Here is a 19,127-nt window from a genome sequence, read left to right as displayed (position 1 = left end):
TTTTTGAGTCTGATGCTTTTAAGTTTAAGATAATCAAATCAATCCAAATCAGCCCAAAACAAACAGAACAGAACAAAGACAACAACTGCATCTTTCTGTTCTTTTTCCGGTTTTCTTTAGTTGAGGTTAATAAAAAGGAAATACTGATGCAGATTGTGTATTAAGGAATGTGGAACAGCGTTCTTTTCTTACAACCACAAACAAAGGCTGCAAAGACGATTACTCTGGTTTCTCTTTTTTCACACAACATGGCGGTGTGATGTTTGTTGCCTCATCTGTGACTGCCAACTCTAAAACCAACATAAACTTTCATCTATTAGTAGAAAAACAAAATTCATTATGGATGTGAAGTATTTATTATGATCACCAGCTCTCATCCTCCCAAGAGGAGCTCACATGGACTTTTACTGTCATCTTGCTGACATCTTGTGGCCGAGCTGTGAATTGCACGTTAAATGCAGAGTTTCTATGGCTACAGCAAAGGGATTAAAAAACTGCACCAGAGCCTGAGCAATTACTGTAACAGCTTGGTTCTTCATAGTCTTGGCAGAAGACAAAAAGGAAGGTATTGTCCAAAAGAATATCAAGCAATGTTTCTCTTTATTTGATGCATTTGTTATAGATTTGGTGTAAAAGGACATTATTTACAGAAATACAACATAACATTTCTAAATATGTTGTTGTTGGTGTAGAATTAAAATAGAAGTGTTGTGTACATCAGTGGTACTAAAAAGGAACAAGTAGGTTAATTGTCAACAGGTTAGTAACATGGTAAAATATAAAAAGAGCACCATAGAGAGGTAGAGTCTCTGAGAAGTAAAGATGGACAGAGGTTCAATAAACTGCAAAAACTGTATCGATAAATTCTGGATAATTTTCCTCATTCCGTCATTTACAGAACATAATATCATCAAAAGATTCAGAGAGTCAGGAGACATCTGTAAACATGGAACAGATTAAAATCAGTCCTGGATGTCTGTGATCTTCTTAAAATGGAGTGTGGCAAAGAAGAAAACCGTTATGGGGTCAGATGGATCAGAACCTGAAATTCTGTTTGGAAATCATGGACGCTGCATCCTCCAGACTAAAGAGGAGAGGGACCATCCAGCTTGTTATCAGCTCTTAGCTCAAAGCCTGCATCTCTGATGGTCAGGGGTGGAGGACCTGCACATCTGGAAATTGGGAACCTGTACATCTGGACAGGCTGCATCAATGCTGAAAGGTATATACAGGTTTTAGAACAACATCTGCTCCCATCCAGACAAAATCTTCTTCAGGGAAGGCCTTGTATATTTTAGCAACACAAAGTTAAACCATATCCTGCAACTATTTCAACAGCATGGCTTCGTAGCAGAAGAGTCCAGGTGCTGGACTGATCTGCCTGCAGTTCAGACCTTTCACCACCTGAAAACATTTCAAATACAACAAAGAAGACCCAAGACTGCTGAGCAACTAGAATCCTATATCAGACAAGAGTCTCTACTCTCTGGCAGGTTCCCGGTGCACAGCTGATCATCATTCCCTCATCATTTCGTTCGTCACTCCTCAGTCGAGATGGTTTCCACCTGTTTCTATATTTAATCTTTGTTCTCCACTGTTATCCATGAGCTGTGCCATTAAATCCTGCCGCTTCTTCCAAACTATCACATCCACACCAACAAGCTTTCTGGAATACTCACCTGATCACCTGACATATGAAAACATCTTAGCTAACTTTTTCAATATCTTCTCTGTTTTATTGTGAATAAAATATTAGTTTTGATATTTGGTTAGGAATCAAAAATACTCAAGAAAAGATTGTGGACAGGCTTAAAGGGGAACTCCAGTATTTTTAGACCTTATTTCTGGCATGAAATACGTTAATCTACTATCGGGGGGGCTTATCGAGGGCTTTCTACACACTCGTCTACTGGGATGACGTCACAGCTCATTCACTCTGGTAAGGACGTCCATCGTACTCAAAGTTGTCGTCCACGTCGATAGATATCCTGCCATGTTGCACAAATTTATCAGTAGCAAACTACTGTGAAGTTATCCGACTGTCACAGAGCACGGAGTAAATAAGCTGTGCTGCAGCAGCGCGCATCAATGACGTCATCCCAGTAGACGAGTGTGTAGAAAGCCCTCGATGAGCCCCCTGATAGCCGCCAATAACAACAACACAGATGAACGTATTTCATGCCAGAAATAAGGTCTAGGTTTAAAAATATCAGAGTTCTCCTTTAAAACGCACTGCATCTCATTATTCTGGAGTCAGATACATGAAATACTTATGCAGAGTTTTAGTATTACTCAATTTGTCAAAAATAAAGCAGCTTAAGGCTTCTTCGAGCACCGATAAAAGACATAATATCAGAAAACAGGCTGTTTGCGAGCAGGTTTCAGTTGGTTACAGTCTGTGACTTCACCACTCGATGTCACTATACTATATACTACTCCTCTGAACAGTCCTGCAGGTGAAATGATATGTCTGGTTTATTTTGTTGTTATATTCAATATTAAGGAATCTAGAGTGATTTTTTTTAAGTCCTCACTACATTTTCACTTTGAACCTCTGTTGTACAAACTCGAGGAGCTGCATCAAATACTGTATGCATTCAAATTAAGTTTTTTTAAACTGAGGTGCAGAAATTAAACACCTGGAGCAGACATTTTACCAACTGCTTTAGGGAACTCATCTGATCACCTTGTAATAAAAGCAAACTCACCTGTTTATGCTGGTTTGTTTACTTCTGTGAGACTATGGGTGGCTTGCAGGTAAAGTGCGTAGCTTTGTCTGACAAAGAGAACAAACTTTGTATTACCTAAAGAACTACAAGAGACATATGGGAAATATGCAGCATAAAGCTTATTTTACCTTTAATTAGTGTTGTAATCCAACATTTGGATTGGGTTTGTATCCAAAAAGAGAATTTGAGTTCACCAAAAGCTCTTTTTATTTAACTATAATATTTAAGACAGAAACAGACTGAAAATCAAGAATGAAATCAACAACCAAATGATAAGGAAAACACAGGAGACAATCAGTTCATTTGAAAAACGTGTTCAACGAGGGATAACTAAAGTTACAAAAATAACAAGAATCAGACTAAAACCAGACAAATACTGGTGAGTCTGGGAAACTAAGACTGAATTAACCAGAAGGTAAACTGGGATCAGGTCTGAGACTATGTCTGATAAATAATAAAAACAAAGAAAGAATGCCTACTAAGACAAATCATAACAGAGATACAAGAAACAAAAAGGCACATCAAGAATAAATAAAAAAAATCAAACCAGAAAAACCACAAACCCTGACAATTAGGACTCAAAGAGCCTTCTTTTGTGTAAGAATTAAACAGCAAACCCTTATTTTGTTCAACAGTTCCTGTATTTTTGAATATTTTAACACATTAACTTGTTCAAACGTCCTCTTTATTTTTTATGTCACAATGATTAAAGTAAATGTGAAGGCTCTGGTTCTCACACAGGTGCATACACACTCCCACACACACGCAAACACACACACACACACAAAGAACAGTTCCTCCAGCACAATTACAACATGTGCCGTCATTCGGCCTCTTTGATGGTTGTCATGGAGATGTCATTGATAAGGTGGATGAAATTATTTTCCTTTCTGCGTTTAACTAAAGAAAGTCCTGCGTTGTATGATCAATAAGCGTTTGCTGAATCAGATCACCTTTAATGAAAATACAAATCAGACGTGCTGCGGCGCTGGGTTGCTATAGAGCTTTACCTTGTGCGTTCATTTCTGTGAACCTTCCCCGTTCTGCCTCTCTGTAACTCCTCTGAGCTGCTGCTGCTACTGCTGCGGTAATGGATTAACCACATCTTAGACCTGCCTGACGACAAGCCTGTATCACTCCCTTTCATCACTTTTTCTTTGTCCAAGGAGCAAACACAATCTGAAAAACCTTGACTGCTGTTGCTACTGTCTCCTCTCACTCACTGTGACACACACATACATCATCGCCTCAGTCGCTGTTCTGCAACAGGAGAGTAAATGTCTGCAGGAGAGGACTAATCCTGTCTGACTGAAAGCTGGTGAGTGGGACAGACACACAGCTGCAAATATTCACAAAGTTAATGCTACCTAGTGCTACTTAATTTTGTTTTATTACAATGTCTTGTGAGAGTGTTTTATTAATTCCAGGTGGAATTTCTTTCAATAGAAGATACTCAGTTCGGAGGTGGTGAAAATATAATATATAACCATGTTGCGTAATGCAGTTTTCATCATTTCTGACTAAAGCATATGCATTAAGAGTGGCTCTAACATTTGCCCGTGGACACCCAGTGGCGTCAGTGGGCTCTTATGCAGGATGAGTGTTGAGGTAATCATGTTCAGGTGAAGTGGAGTTTTCTATTCTTGATCCGTACAACTGAAAACAAAAAGCTGCAATACAATAGTATGTGAAGTGTACTAATAATGGAAGGGAAACCAGAGAGAATATGAGGATTAAAACACGACTTTAAGCTTTAATGTATATATGTAGTCCGTTTTAAACAGTAAAAAATTATGTACCCGAGAAAAACAGCTCCTCAAAAGCTTTTTCTTGTAATTGTAAGGTTTAAGGTGTGGCGTTTGCATTCACATCTGTATTTGTGTCTCCTTGATGAAACAAGACAATGAATAGATTAGTTGAAATGTCCAAAATGTATCAGTAGAGAAAGGTAACCAAATAAATCCACTTGTAACTAAATTTATGCCTTTACAATATTTTGCTGATGAGCCTTTGAAATTGTTAAAACTGAACCTTCATTGTAGGTCTGAACGTATTCCATTTCATCTTAATTTATGGATAAAAGATAAGTAACAATCATCCCTTTGCCAAACTAACTGAATTATATCTGATCTGTTATCTCTGCAGGTAATGTAGATTTTTATGTAATTAAAGTCAGTAGAAATGTGACTGATTTTATAACCACACAGCCAAAGTATTTGCAAATGACATGACATCAGATTTCAAAATCTATAGAAAATCTCTTACATAAAGTCTGATGAAGCACACTGAGGCCAGGTGCATGCATGTGATGAGCACACGTTTCTATTCATACTACCTTCCGGGTGAGGTTTGCTCAAGGTTCCCCTGCGTTGGCATGTAATCAGTGTGTAGCACAGGGGTGGAGAGTAATGAGGAGTAGGGGTAGAAATAATGGCGTTTCTTTCTAAAGTCTCTTGTCAAACTAAGTGTCCGTGTTGTTCAGACCTTCATCTTCGTTGCTTGGTGTGTTACGACTCTGATATGGAGATGTATTAAGACACGTGTAGTATGTGAGCGCAGATTATGGGGTGGTCTCAGAGGAAAATGGCTGACCTTCCTGAATGTAGGTTACACAGGGTTTGTTTTTGTCACTTTAAAGATGTGAACTAAGTGGCAAACTTCAAAATAATTATTCAAGGTTGGGGGTCGTTCCAACAATGAGGACGAGGTTGAGGAGGAGGATGAGGTTGTCTCTGAAAATCAGACGTGAGCGCTTCTGACGATTTTAGCTATTAAAGGGGAACTCCGGTATTTTTAAACCTAGACCTTATTTCCGGCATGAAATACATTTATCTACTCACCGAGAACAGTTTGGTGAAAGTCGGCGTCCTTCGGAAGATATTTAGATTCCTCGAAATCTGCGTATATCCATATAACGGGAGAGAACAGGGCATTGACAATACAGCCTCTAAATAAGGCATTATCTGTCTTTATTTCACCAATACTTTAAGACGAATGAATGAATGAACGCGTACTACTCTGCTCTGTTAGCTCATAGCTGCTGTGTTGTTGTTACTGGCGGCTATCAGGGGGCTTATAGAGGGCTTTCCACACACTTGTCTACTGGGATGAGCTATGTGAGCTGTTTACAGATGTCTCCGGTAAGGACGTTCACCGTACTCAAAGTTGTCGTCCACGTCGTCAAAATCTGATAAATATCCTGCCATGTTGCACAAAACTATCAGTAGCAAACTACGTTTGAAGTTAGCCGTGTCAGAGCACGGAGTAAATAAGCTGTGCTGCAGCAGCGGGCGTCGATGACGTCATCCCAGTAGACGAGTGTGTAGAAAGCCCTCTATAAGTCCCCCAATAGCCGCCAATAACAACAACACAACAGGATATACGCGGATCTCAAGGAATCTAAATATCTTCCGAAGGATGCCAATTTTCACCAAACTGCTCTCGGTGAGTAGATGCCAGAAATAAGATCTAGGTTTAAAAATACTGGAGTTCCCCTTTAAGTTAACTTAGTAGTTTAGGACAATTTCTTTTCCCCTCTGCATTTACTTCCTAGAGGGACACTAACAACAACATGACCGCATGCTGCGGTTTGGAACTGGTTTGGTTTTCCAGAGTCACACTTGGAACAAGCCACGGTCCATTGCAGAGTTTGTTCAGAGGTTATTTTTCATTAGATTACAGATGCAGTCTCAATGCATGTTGCTAAAGACAAGTTTGACATTTAAACTGTGGAAAAGCCACATGCTAAAAACTTTGGACCCCTGGTATGTGCTACCAAGTTGGAAGAATTTCACCAAAGTCGCTTTGCCTCATTCCTACAACGTGAAACGATCGCTACAGAGCTGGAGTCACTTTACTCCATTATAACGGACTCTAGTTCAGCCATGCAGTTGAACATTCTGCTTCTGAGAAGCATCTGCAACACCAACGAAGAATCAATTAGAATAAAAAAAATCAAGGTCGACCAGCCCTAGAAGATGGTAACTATTAAAAACAAATAAAAACTCCTCCATCTTCCCACAGTATACAGCTGAATCAGATGCTTCTCAGCTAAATAACTTAATACACAATCTTTTACATATCTAACGTTCATATTTTAACTCCACATTCTGCTACGTTGAGTAGAGGTTGGATTTTTTTATACCTTCCACTTTTGATGTCGGACACGGTCGGTCAGGTCCTCACAAAACGACACATTTTAAGATGTTTGCACATTTTCTGTCTTTTATCATTCTGTGATTATTTTTGTGGAATTTGTTTCTTTGTCCCTGATGGGACCACACATGCGTTATGGAGTATCTTCAGCCTTGTTTTGACTGTCCAATCAGCCTGTAATGAGATCAAGCTGTTCAACCAGTATAACTTATGCACACCTGTGTGAGACTGACGATAATTTCCTGCCTTCATTCTTTGTCCACTTGGACTCTGATGAAGACACAGTCGTGTCAGAACATTTGACGATTTGCATCATTAAAACCATATTAGCATCAGTGAGCTCCACCCTTCTTTCATCCTTTGAAAGAAAGTAAATAGGCACTTTAAAATCAACAGAAGGACGCTACGAGACATGTAGTTTATGTTCACTAAAGCCTTCATAACTAGCATCAAAATGTCAAATATTTCACCTGAAAGCATAGAATTTAAAATGTCAGCTTCAGCTTCAGTATGTGTGCATCTTAATTCAGTGTTGAACTAAACTATTTTTATTTCTACATCAACAAACTTTGCTCACCTCTTGGTCTGTCAAAATGTTGAACTGATTAACATTTTCAAAATGAATGGATTTAAATGTGAGCCATTACATTTTGTAGTCCCAAAATACAATACAATTATATTAGTACACTGACAAACATTTAAGCACAATCAAACACAGCATATTGACAGATGCATTTATGTCACATTCAAACAATTTCAGAGTTATGTTCCTTCACAATCTGACAGTTTCTGACATGAATGTCTTTTGGCTTCATTCTCTCGTCTATGAAGAGATAAAGAGCTACACAGGAGATGTAAAAAACCCTCACATGAATGTGTCAACAACAACAAATGTCCACGATACAAAGCCTCTTCTTATTCACAATAAACTTTTCTCCATAATGAAGTTTTTCACATGAAAAGTGACCACAGACTTTCTTTCCATCTAGCCATACATTTTCTATCGCTTCAATGGACGGAAAATATAAAATTATATATAAATCTTGCAATTGAAGAACATCCATTGATTGAAAAAATGCCCACTTCTGTTCATGATCACCCGTGACAGCATCAGAGAGTTTCTTGTTGCTTCTGTGGGGCACCACAACTTGTTGGTCAGGATGATCTGAAATTCAGGGTTTCCCATTAACATGCAACACCTCAGACACGCATATCATCATCACCTGCTCTGCAACAGTTTCTTTTAAATGAGGAGCAACTAAGCTCAAAGTGAAAAAAAAGCGAGGTTAAGAAACCTGCATGTAACACAATTACATCCTGTGTGTACTCTGGTGCGTTTACTTCCTGTATCACACCTGTTTTTTTAGTTACCAAATGCTTCACCTGCTCCTTGATTGTAATCACCTCCCTTAGTATTTATTCTCCAGGTTTTCCTTTGTTCAGTGACAGATTAGAGTGATGTTTTCTTGTCAATCGCTACTTAATTCCTGCCCTTTCTCACCTTGGCACCATCTTTAGTTAATTATATCAATAAAATCACTCTTTCTTCTGCCTGTAAGTCCTGTATTTGGGTCTCTCTTCAGCTTCACCCATTGATTGTCACAATTTCAGCATCCCATTATAAGATCATAAACTCATGATGTTGTTATGTATTTATGCCTAAAGCACTAAATACATTACACTTTTTATAAACAGGAAATATCAGTAATTATACACTTGTATATAAACAGCTTCATAACAAAACAACAGGTCTGTTGTTGAGTTAGAGAGTGAAGTCGGCCAGGATTTTGTCAATGAAATGGTCATGGTTAGCAACAACTAGCGTTGTATTTACACCTTCTTGAAACGTTGAGGCCTTTCTATGTTTGCAGTCACTCTCGAGTTTCCATGCTTGGATGTTTATGGAGTAAAAAGTGTTACCTTTCAATGGCGATTTGATGACTTTTTAAAAGATTTGGCTAGCAAGAAGTGGAAGTACAAGTCCAAACTATTCTACACCAATTGGTCAGACCCTAACATATTTGTTTAATTTTCTTTGAGTTAAAATCTCAGTTTTGCTTTACTAATGCAATCATTTTCAAATTAGAGATTATATTATTCACAAATTAAACTTTAAAAATAAAACTGAACTACAGAAATTTGTTGGGAGAACCGACAAAGTGCTATGGCTATTTAAAATATAGGTACAGCAGCTTCAAGCACCTCCGTGGTGCCTAACATCCAGGGTATGTTCTTCAACTTGTCTCCTTGCCAGGACTGTGGAGCAGGAAGAGGGAGGACCCAGGTGGAGACTTCACAAAATCAAAAGGTTTATTCCAAAAGGCAAAAAACGCAATTGAGCCGGATTATCAAAAATATTTAACCGTGGAAACAAAATAAGAACATATGACGCGGCTGAGTCGGTTATCAAAATACTTAACTAAGAAAACAAAACTAGACTGACTATGAACGAGACTGATTAAGCAAGACTATAATTAACTGTAGCTACAAGACAAATAACGCTATGACGACGAAGACTATGGTGGCAAAAACCTGGCTTAATGAGCCGCGACTGTGGCATGAAAGGTAAACTGAGGATTTTGCAATGAGTGAGGGAAACCTGGAAACTATATACTGTGGGGAGGTGATGACGTGCAGCTGTGGAAAAGAAAACAGGTGACTTGAGTGAACTAAGTGACAGGGGAAAAAAACATGACAAGAAATTAACATGGAACCTGAAACGTAACAAAGAACCTGAAAACAAGAATATCAAAACATAAAACGTGACACTCCTAAAGATGCAAAGCATATTTCCAGTTCTCTCAGTATGACTGCAACTCTCTATTGTCTGTGGTGTTGCCTATCACAGATACAATTCAGTTCCTCTTCATCCTCTTAGGCAAGTTAAAGACATATAGTTGGCATAGTTGCTACATGCAGTTAGCTAGCTAAGCTAATGCCTATTACTTGAAATAGTCAGACTGGGGCTGTTGAATTCAAAGTCTAGTTAGTTTTCTACATGGACCCCTTTTTCAGACATAGTAAACTTTTTTGTCATACTCCAGCACCACTCGTTTACATTTTCCAGCTATGAAATAGCATCAGGAGGATATTTTCCAGTTCCTGTGTTCATAAGTTCAAAGTGAACAAATTATCAGCAGATCCTCCAGAAAAACGTGGCTTCTGCTAGAATTTCTGACATGCTTACAAGAAATATCTTGAACATAGAAATGATGACAAACCCTTTTACAGTCAAATAGTTCATCAAGTCCAACAAATACCATAAATTCCGGAATATAAGCCGTTACTTTTTTCCCAGGCTTTGAGCACCGCAGCTTATAATACGGTGCGGCTAATATATGTTTCTTTCTTTTTTTTTCATGTCGCCAAAAACATTTTGCCTCATAACATTAGACCAATGAAATTAACGAATAGTTCACAGTCGTCCAATGAAATTGTACTATAAATCAAACACACTACTAAATTATTGTAAATCGGTCATTTGTACTCAACCTCAACATGGAAAACAAACGAAGAAATGCATATGATGCAGCTTTTAAATTAAAGGCGATCAATCTAAGATGAGATTGTTTGAGCGACAGCAAAGACACACTGAAGTCAGTGACGAAGTTCAGAGGCTGTTCAATTCGGACACTGAAGAAGATGACTTTGATGGTTTTAGTGTGCAGGAGGAGGCGATCAATGACTTTTCCTGATAGGCTACTGTTTCTTGTTTTTGTTTGTTTTACCAGCCGTGTTACAGGAACTGTTCGGAAAAAAAAGCATTTACCCCACATATTTGTGTGTTACCGATAGGTATTTAAGTTAAAACCATCGGTGTTACAGGCACTTTTCGGGAAAAAAAGCATTTGCAGTATATATTTGTTTATGTTACCATATGCATTTAATTAAAAGTTTAAAAATCTGTACGTGTAACATCTTTCTGTGTAAATATCTCATATTTTAATGTGGACACCTGCGGTTTATAATACGGTGCGGCCTATACAAGTACAAAATGGATTTTCTTTTTAAAATTAGAAGGCGCAGTTTATATTCAGGTGCGCTCTATAATCCGGAATTGACGGTATATAGTGCTCTGTTTTTTCACATTTTTGGAATTAATTTTATAAGATAATTGAAACAAATCTCTACAGAGAGTGTAATTAACTTTTATCACACATATTCAGTAGGAGTTTCTTTTTAATACTGAGCATCTTCTCACAGCACATAGTTAAATGATTTGTTCTTTTGATAAGAATTTTTGTTGAGTCCTACATCAAGCTTCTCCTACATTTTCTTCTAACATTTTTTGCAACAAATCACAGTGATCCTCCATAAAATGTGTTCATGATGTTGTTTTTGCATTTCTGCTAAACCAGCTTGTTAATTAAACTAAATTACCTGCTTAGTTCACTGTTACTGCAGTAACAGATTAACATTCAATGCTGTCTGGTTACTTATACTTGTCATATTTATATGATGAGTAGAATAATAAGTTAGTCTAGTCATTTTTAAAAGCCCTAAATGTAGAAAATTGATGACCTATTCAAATGAGTTAAACACAAGTTTTGTTACTCCAGGTGTGTTTTTTTTAGTGTACAATATTTAGGGATACTTTTATAATAAGTTTGGTTTATAGTATTTGGTTATTGTACCTTTTGGCCATCCAGAGAGGCACTGGCTTGATTAAAATCAACTATCAATACAAGGGTACGTTAGCATGGCTTCATAGTTTACCAAGACAAATGCCTGCTAACCCTCAGCAGCCAGAAAACAAGAACAACAAGAGCAGATCAGTACCAACTACTTTAATGAATGACTGACCTGTGCAACTAAGCAACGGCAGAGGAAAGATTTAAGTAATAGCCAAATAAGGAGCAGGATGATTAAAGCACCTCCACCTCCTCTGTCAAGCATGGTGCAGGTGGTGTTTTGTATCTTGCTGCCAGAAAGAAAACTTCACTGCTTAAAGCAGCAGGAGGATGAAAATCTGCTTACATCCAAACCAAGGCATTGAACTGAAAACAACTCAAATGTATTATCATTAAATGTGGAACAAGATTTACAAGATATCAAGAAATCTTGACTGATACATATATATGGCCACTTCATTAGGTATTGTTTGTTAACACAAATAGCTAATCAACCAATCGCATGGCCACAACTCAATGCATTTAGGCATGTAGAGGTGGTCAAGACAACTTGCTGAGGTTCAAACCGAGCATCAGAATAGTGAAGAAAGGGGATTTAGGTGACTTTGAATGTAGCATGGCTGTTGGTGCCAGACAGGCTGTTCTGTATTTCAGAAACTGCTGAACTACTGGGATTTTCACGCACAACCATCTCCAGGGTTTACAGAGAATGGTCTGAGAAAGAGAAAATATCCAGTGAGCGGCAGTTGTGTGGAGTCAGTGGGGAGACTAGTCCGAGATGATAGAAAGTCAACATAACTCAAATAAGCACTTGTTACAACCAAGGAATGCAGAACACCATCTCTGAACACACAACACGTTGAAGCTTGAAGAAGATGGGCTACAGCAGCAGACGACCACACCGGGTGCAGCTCCTGTCAGCTAACAACAGGAAACTGACACTACAATTCACACAGGCTCACCAAAATTGAACAATAGAGAATTGAAAAAATGTTGCCTGTATATATATATATACATATATATATATAACGTTTTTTTTGGCATTTGCCGTTCAGGAAATTAATCTTTGAATATATTGAATGAAACTCTGAATATATTGAATGAACCTTGAATATATTGAATGAAACTTTGAATATATTGAATGAAACTCTGAATATATTGAATGAACCTTGAATATATGGAATGAAACTCTGAATATATTGAATGAACCTTGAATATATTGAATGAAACTCTGAATATATGGAATGAAACTCTGAATATATTGAATGAACCTTGAATATATTGAATGAAACTCTGAATATATTGAATGAACCTTGAATATATTGAATGAAACTCTGAATATATTGAATGAACCTTGAATATATTGAAATCACACCATCTTATCTTTAAGGAAATATATTGCCTGGCAATGCATTGCTCTTCACATGAGAAATCAAGTTTAAGTAGAGTATCCACAGAATTTTAAATCAATGTTTGAATGTTGCTGAAAACATTTCTAAGTTAAGCATTTTATTGTGTAATACAATTAAATTTAGTAGGTTAAAATTCCTACTAAATCATGACATGACATGACCTGGTGCATTGTACCATTACTAGTAAGGTATGAAATATAGGAATATTTTTAATTTTTTTAAATTAAATTATACTTTGTTAGTATTATGAGTGACTTTTATGCCACCATCAAACCCTTCCAGATTATAAACTTTCAGTTAGAAAACATTACTTCTGTTATGACAGTTTGATAAAATGCTCTAAAGTTCCTAAACTTACTTATTTATAACAGATTGTGTTCATGTACACACACACAGAAAGACAAAAAAAGAGAAAGTTGTAATAGGACAAAATACATTAATGGCAGCAAAACTCACAAGCTAACGAGTTACAGTCTTAAAGCAGCACTTTTAATATCAATTTACCCTTGTTTTCCAAATGAAAGAATATACAAAAATGTAGTTTGTTGCAAATGTTATTAATACCACACAATTGAGAGAAATAAATCAATCTTATATGAATAACATAAAAAAATTCAGTTCAGTGTATGACCAAATATCCTATTAACTAGCCTTTCTCAGTAGTGTAGCCTATAATTTTGGAAATTTAGTTAAGTTTAAACCATAATTAAAGTATTTATATCATAATTAACTGTAAAAATAATTGGGACTTTGCTATAAACAGTTAGGCAAGCTGAAAAAGAGAAATCAAACTAGCTAGTTAGCCTAGCTTAGCAGGTTAAGTTAACGGGTGGCAACACCCATTCCGAAATCCCGCCATTCCGACATCCCGCTATTCCGACATCCCACCATTCCGACATCCCACCATTCCGACATGCAAACGTCCCACCATTCCGACATCCCACCATTCCGAAATCCCGCTATTCCGACATTCAAATGTCCCACCGTTTAAGGAAATGTGCGTTACTCAACAGGTGAGTCCCTTCTTTCTGTTCATGCAAATTATATGTTTAACACATGTTTACAGACAAGCGTTATTGAAAACACAAAGTCTCGGCAACTGGAGGAGGAGAAGCAGTTCGCGGTGGTTTTCAATCACACACTCCAATGCCACTTATTTCAACTTCCGAAAATTTAATCAAGGAAAAAAAGGCTTACAAACATGGACCGAAACGGCTCCATAACACGCACAAGAATCCAAAAGAAACGAAAGTTAACTAAAAGAAAGCAAATAAACAGCATGAAGTGGTCAAAATCGGTTTTACGCATGCCTATGTGCGTCTGGCACATGCGTCTTCGGGCTCTCCCACGTTGGTTTGTGGATGAAAGCTATATGTTCAGCTGTAATGTCATGTAAAAACAATCTCTACATGACATTTACTCCCAGGTGTGACCAGTTAGGTCCTTAAGATATCAACAGGCCGTATAAAGCCTTGCGCAACGGCTGTGTGTTTGTGCCAAATGCGCAAAGCCCATCCGCGCTTCCCAAAATTGGAGCGAGTACTCATAAATCACGTGAATAACATGAATAAACGTTTTTACTGCATTTTGTTGTGTTTTATACGTTCTATGCTGTCATTTCTCTCTTCTCCTATTGGCAAGGCAATGCAGAGTGCTCGCAACTGTGTCCTGTGCAGTAGCCGTGATATCTGTAATTGCAATTATTACTTTTGCATATGATGACAGCGGGCAAAAGACGCATGGGCTCTGTGGAGAGCTCCGCTCCAGCTGGCTGCTGTGACAGGTCACTGACACTGTATTTCTGCTTAATCAGTTTCAGTCTCGCCAGAGTTACATTAATATCTGTATTTTTATATTTGAAATTCAGGGGATTTTGATAATAGATTATTAAAGTTTGTTTGCGAGGCTGTGGCCTCTGTATGTGCAGAGTTTGTGCGCCAAACTTTAGGGCGTATTTGCGCCGGGATATCATTAGTGCAAAATGTTTTGGGTAAAACATAGGCTATTAAAAGGAACTGTCGGAATGGCGGTATGTTAAAAAAAAAAAAACATACCGCCATTCCGACCATAGGAGGAAAAAAGTGTCGGAATGGCGGGACGTTTGATAAAATATTAAGTGTCGCCAATGGCAGCATGTAACCAGTTCTAACCATTATTAATTCAGTTTAAGTTTATGTTTATCGACCTTTAAATCCCATTTTCAATTGAGTGAATTCTTTGTTATTATTAGCTCTTTGTTACTAAGTAAGAGCACTACACTACTCTAGTGTAGAATAGATAACCAAACAGGAGAAAGTTAAATCCATTCCTAAATGTTAACTAGCAAAAAGCTAAGTAGCTTAGCTTGACATGCAACGTAGCTGTATTTAAATAAAATATTGTAGTGTATTTTTTTATTCATTGTTAATTTATTTACCTTAATTAGAGCTCTGAAATAAAGGATGAAAATATCTTTAAATTGATCATTTTATGCAAAGTTTTCCCTCTTTAAGTTTACGACGTAAAAGGTTACTAGCCTAGCTTGAGTTGCCACCTTTTTTCATACAATTTTAAGTAGCTAATCTACATTTAATTTATTTACACTAATGTAATTCATCCATTATCAATCTTACTAATGATAGAAACAGTGAAAAAAGTGTAGTAAGAGGTAAAACGAGTACTTCTGAAAGCTCTAACTATGATATTTAAAGTATTTATAAGTTATAACCAAGAAGCTGCTTTAAAAAAAAAAAATGATGTACTAGATTCAAGCATATTTTGTGAAGCTAGCTTTGTGAGTTGTAAAGGCATAAATAATAGTAATAACTGCTTTATGCCTTTAATCTCAATACTAAGACACTAACAGTAGCTCTACATAACTGACACAGAACACATTTAGGGCCACATATTTACCATCAGATATTATAGACATATAATATATGCACATATAATGCATAGAAACATTTGTTGTCCAAATATTGAAACAGCCAACTGTCATTTCTAATGATCTGCCTTATGTTCCCACAATGAGCCCAATAGTTACAAAACCGCTTCCGGAAGAGGCTTCTTCTTCAGATAATTCAACAGAAAAAATAATTTTTCTCTGTCTAGATGTAATTCTTTGTTGCAATCCAGCTTCTGTGACTCATACAGGAAAATGCTATGTTACTGCCACCTTATCAAGCCTAATAGAGAGAAGCAAGGACAAACAGCACAAAGGCTGATAGAAAGTGGTTACCACTGCAGCTGCTGCAGAAAATGACCTGCTGAATGGATTCTGTCTGCAGAAATAAAGACAAGAATTTCCCGTGTTTTGCTTTTCAAAATGCATAAATGCTCATTTCATATATACATACATTCTAATTTATATCAGTGAGAATAAAGCACTATTTTATCTACCCTTGATTTTCTGTAAATAAAAAGCAGGATAACTATTGTATAACAAGTTTGATCTGAGAATACCTGCATCCCAGTTGCATAACTTTTGGTTGTTTTGCCTATGAAAGAAGTGTGTGTACAGCTGCTGAAAGTGTTTTGTCATTATTCACAGAATCTTGTCCTACAACATCTGTCAAAAAAAACCCAGCTGCAGCCAAGAGGGATGGAGGGAGAAGTCTGCAATCCTGGCGTAGCTATAGATTCGGGTAACCCATTGCTAAGAGCAGTTTTCCTCCGTCGACTGAGGCTCACAAGACTGCTCTTGGAGGGAGGGGCGTACGTCAATGAGAGTGATGGCCAAGGTCAGACACCATTAATGGTTGCCTGCAGGACAAAACATGTCGACACCCAGAGTGCCAGTAGGGTCAAGCTAATCCAATTTCTTCTGGAGAAAGGAGCAGATCCCAACATCCAGGACAAGGAAGGATGCACTGCACTGGTGCACGCCTGCCGGGAGCAGGCTGGCCTGGAGGTGGTATCTTTACTCCTGGCCAGTGGAGCGGACATCAGCTTGGAGGACCAATCTGGGACATCAGCTTTGGTCTATGCAGTCATGGCTGGAGACTGGAAGGTGCTGAAGCTGTTGCTTGATACATGCAAGGCCAAGGGAAAGGAAGTGATCATCATAACCACTGACAAATTTCCTGGAGGAAAACTACAAGCTAAGCAGTACCTTAGCATTCCTCCTATTGATCCTATTGATCAAACGGACAAAGTTACACCAGCAGCTCCTGCATCTCCCTCTGAAATTCAGCTCATCACCTCCCCTCACTGTACTTCCTCCTCATCTTTGTGCCCCCCCAAGCAGGTCTTTTCTTTTAAAGAAGGACAGATCTGTGGTGTAAGCTCCCATCCATGTTCCCCATCACGGTTTCGAGGACTCGCACAAGCGGCGCCCAATGGACTACAGCAGCCTCTACTGAGGCTGAACTCTGAGCCTTGGCTGAAGATCCCAGCCTCTCTGCTCACACAGCATCCTCCTGCAACCCTAGACCAGACCGAGGACCTCTCTTTCAGAGTTCCTAAACTCAGCACAAACTCTGACAGCTTCAAGTGTTTTGAAGGAAGGTTAGCAAAGGATAAAGGCAGAGAGAGAGACAGAGAGGATAATTATGCCAAACTTGCAGAGCAAAAGACATTCATACCAGGCCTCTTTTCATCCCACTCTGCCTCCCACCCAAATCTGCATTCTGAAATGAGTGGTGCAGATTCACTCAACTCTTCCTCAACCCTTTCTAGTGGCAGAAACCTTGCCACACCCCTTCACAGCATGGCCTCGTCAAGCCTTCATAGCGTCATCCAGAGGCGCAAGCTGGGTGAGGACATCTACAGCTCCGACCCCCAGCTGGCTGTAGACATTCAAAACCTCCCTGAAGAGCAGAGAGCCAGAGACCCAGCAGATGGCAAGAAGTTTGTGCCACTGCGCTGCTCCAGCACGTTGGGCTCCAGGGAATCATTGACAGGCCAAAACAAGAGACTCCTGTCCGGATACGAGCGCAGAGGCTCTGGTACCTTCTTTTTGGACCGCAACCTCCAGGCCAGGCCTAGATCTCTGCCACCTCTAACCAACACACCCATCCTCAGTGTTTTTAATCATAGTTCTGGCAGTGGAGGTAGCTTCTCTGAGAAAGAGCCTGGCCAAAAGAGTTTCCTCCCCTCTGCTCCACCCGGTCACCCAAAAGACCTGACCAGAAGGATGCTGTTAAGGAGACACTCGATACAGACCGAACAGTTCAAAACTACAGTCTGAAAAATCAGCCGGTGGAGAGGAAATGCTCATCAGTGTGTTAAATCTGACTTCTGCTGTCATGTGATGTAGTGTCTGTGTCGTGAAACCAATTGTGTGAACTCCAAAGAGGATAAAAAGAATCCCTGGATTCCAGGAAATTATTTCAAATAACACCATGCAAACTTTAAAGACCTTCCTCTGCTTCAGGACTTACTGTGTTATCTCATAGCTTTAGTGTAAAACTTTTAAATTGTCCCTTTGTTAAATCTGCTATTTTTGGGCACTTGAAAGCATTAAATCAAACTGCATCTTACATATTTAAACTCTGTAAAACTGGTGTTCTGGTGAAATTGTGACCAAAATACAGACTATTTAGGCTCAATCTCAATTCCTCTCCTTGGCCCTAGATTTCTGTTTTTATGTTTGTGGGTGGCTTAGCTTCCCCTTTTTCTTTTGGGAATGCAAATTTAAAGCCAACTACTACTTCATCCCTAAAATAAAAGGGGGTACCTTTAAGACCAAAGGTGACAATTAGGACTTTGGAGTAACACAGGTTTTAATTTGGAGTCGCATTTCGTGAGCACAAATGTAACATCCATATTCACTCTTTGCTTAGCTAAACTGTGATCTCCACCAACACCTAAGGAAAATATCTGGCTTTTAGATGCTAGTTGTTCTACCATTGTCACCAGCTGATGGATAACTTGGTCAATATTGTTACATGCTTTTGTGTAAAGTGGTTTTTAATCAAAACTTATTTTCTGTGCTGATTTAAGAGGATATTACAGGATCAAAATCTAAAAAAATGTTCAGCAGATGTGTAGATTTCTCATGAGGAGCCTCATGTTTCAGATTATCCATGGTGATTTGATTACATAATACAACAATGCCCTCTAGTGGTAGTGTCTTAAAAGTAGTCAGTGCAAGGCAGCAGTGTACCAACCACATCTTAATCGATACACCATTTTTACACCACTTTGATGGCTTTATAAAAAATATAAATGTGTCTGTAAAAACCTGCTTTTAGCTGCAACTCTTACAAAAGCACCTTTTG

At 38.4% G+C, this 19,127-nt stretch overlaps 2 protein-coding genes across 2 annotated transcripts in view; one reads left to right on the top strand and one right to left on the bottom strand.

Moving 5' to 3' along the window:
* marveld2a (MARVEL domain containing 2a) overlaps positions 1 to 19,127 on the bottom strand; it is a 100,041-nt gene that overhangs the window by 51,857 nt on the left and 29,057 nt on the right. The window lies entirely within an intron of this gene.
* On the top strand, positions 3,968 to 19,127 carry ankrd34ba (ankyrin repeat domain 34Ba). The gene is made up of 2 exons (XM_072372400.1): positions 3,968 to 4,047; positions 16,457 to 19,127. Exon 2 carries the CDS (start codon positions 16,508 to 16,510, stop codon positions 18,092 to 18,094), a length of 1,587 nt encoding a protein of 528 aa, XP_072228501.1. The 5' UTR covers positions 3,968 to 4,047; positions 16,457 to 16,507; the 3' UTR covers positions 18,095 to 19,127.

This window comes from Leuresthes tenuis, unplaced genomic scaffold, assembly GCF_036924035.1.
Source record: "Leuresthes tenuis unplaced genomic scaffold, fLeuTen1.0.hap1 SCAF_19, whole genome shotgun sequence".
In the NCBI taxonomy this organism is placed as follows: domain Eukaryota; kingdom Metazoa; phylum Chordata; class Actinopteri; order Atheriniformes; family Atherinopsidae; genus Leuresthes; species Leuresthes tenuis.
The sequence above is the reverse complement of the archived record's forward strand: the minus strand, read 5'-3'. Positions and strand labels throughout refer to the sequence as shown.

What these genes read in the sequence shown, in the direction of transcription:
- ankrd34ba (XM_072372400.1), top strand. Translation starts at nt 16,508, where the DNA reads ATGGAGGGAGAAGTCTGCAATCCTGGCGTAGCTATAGATTCGGGTAAC.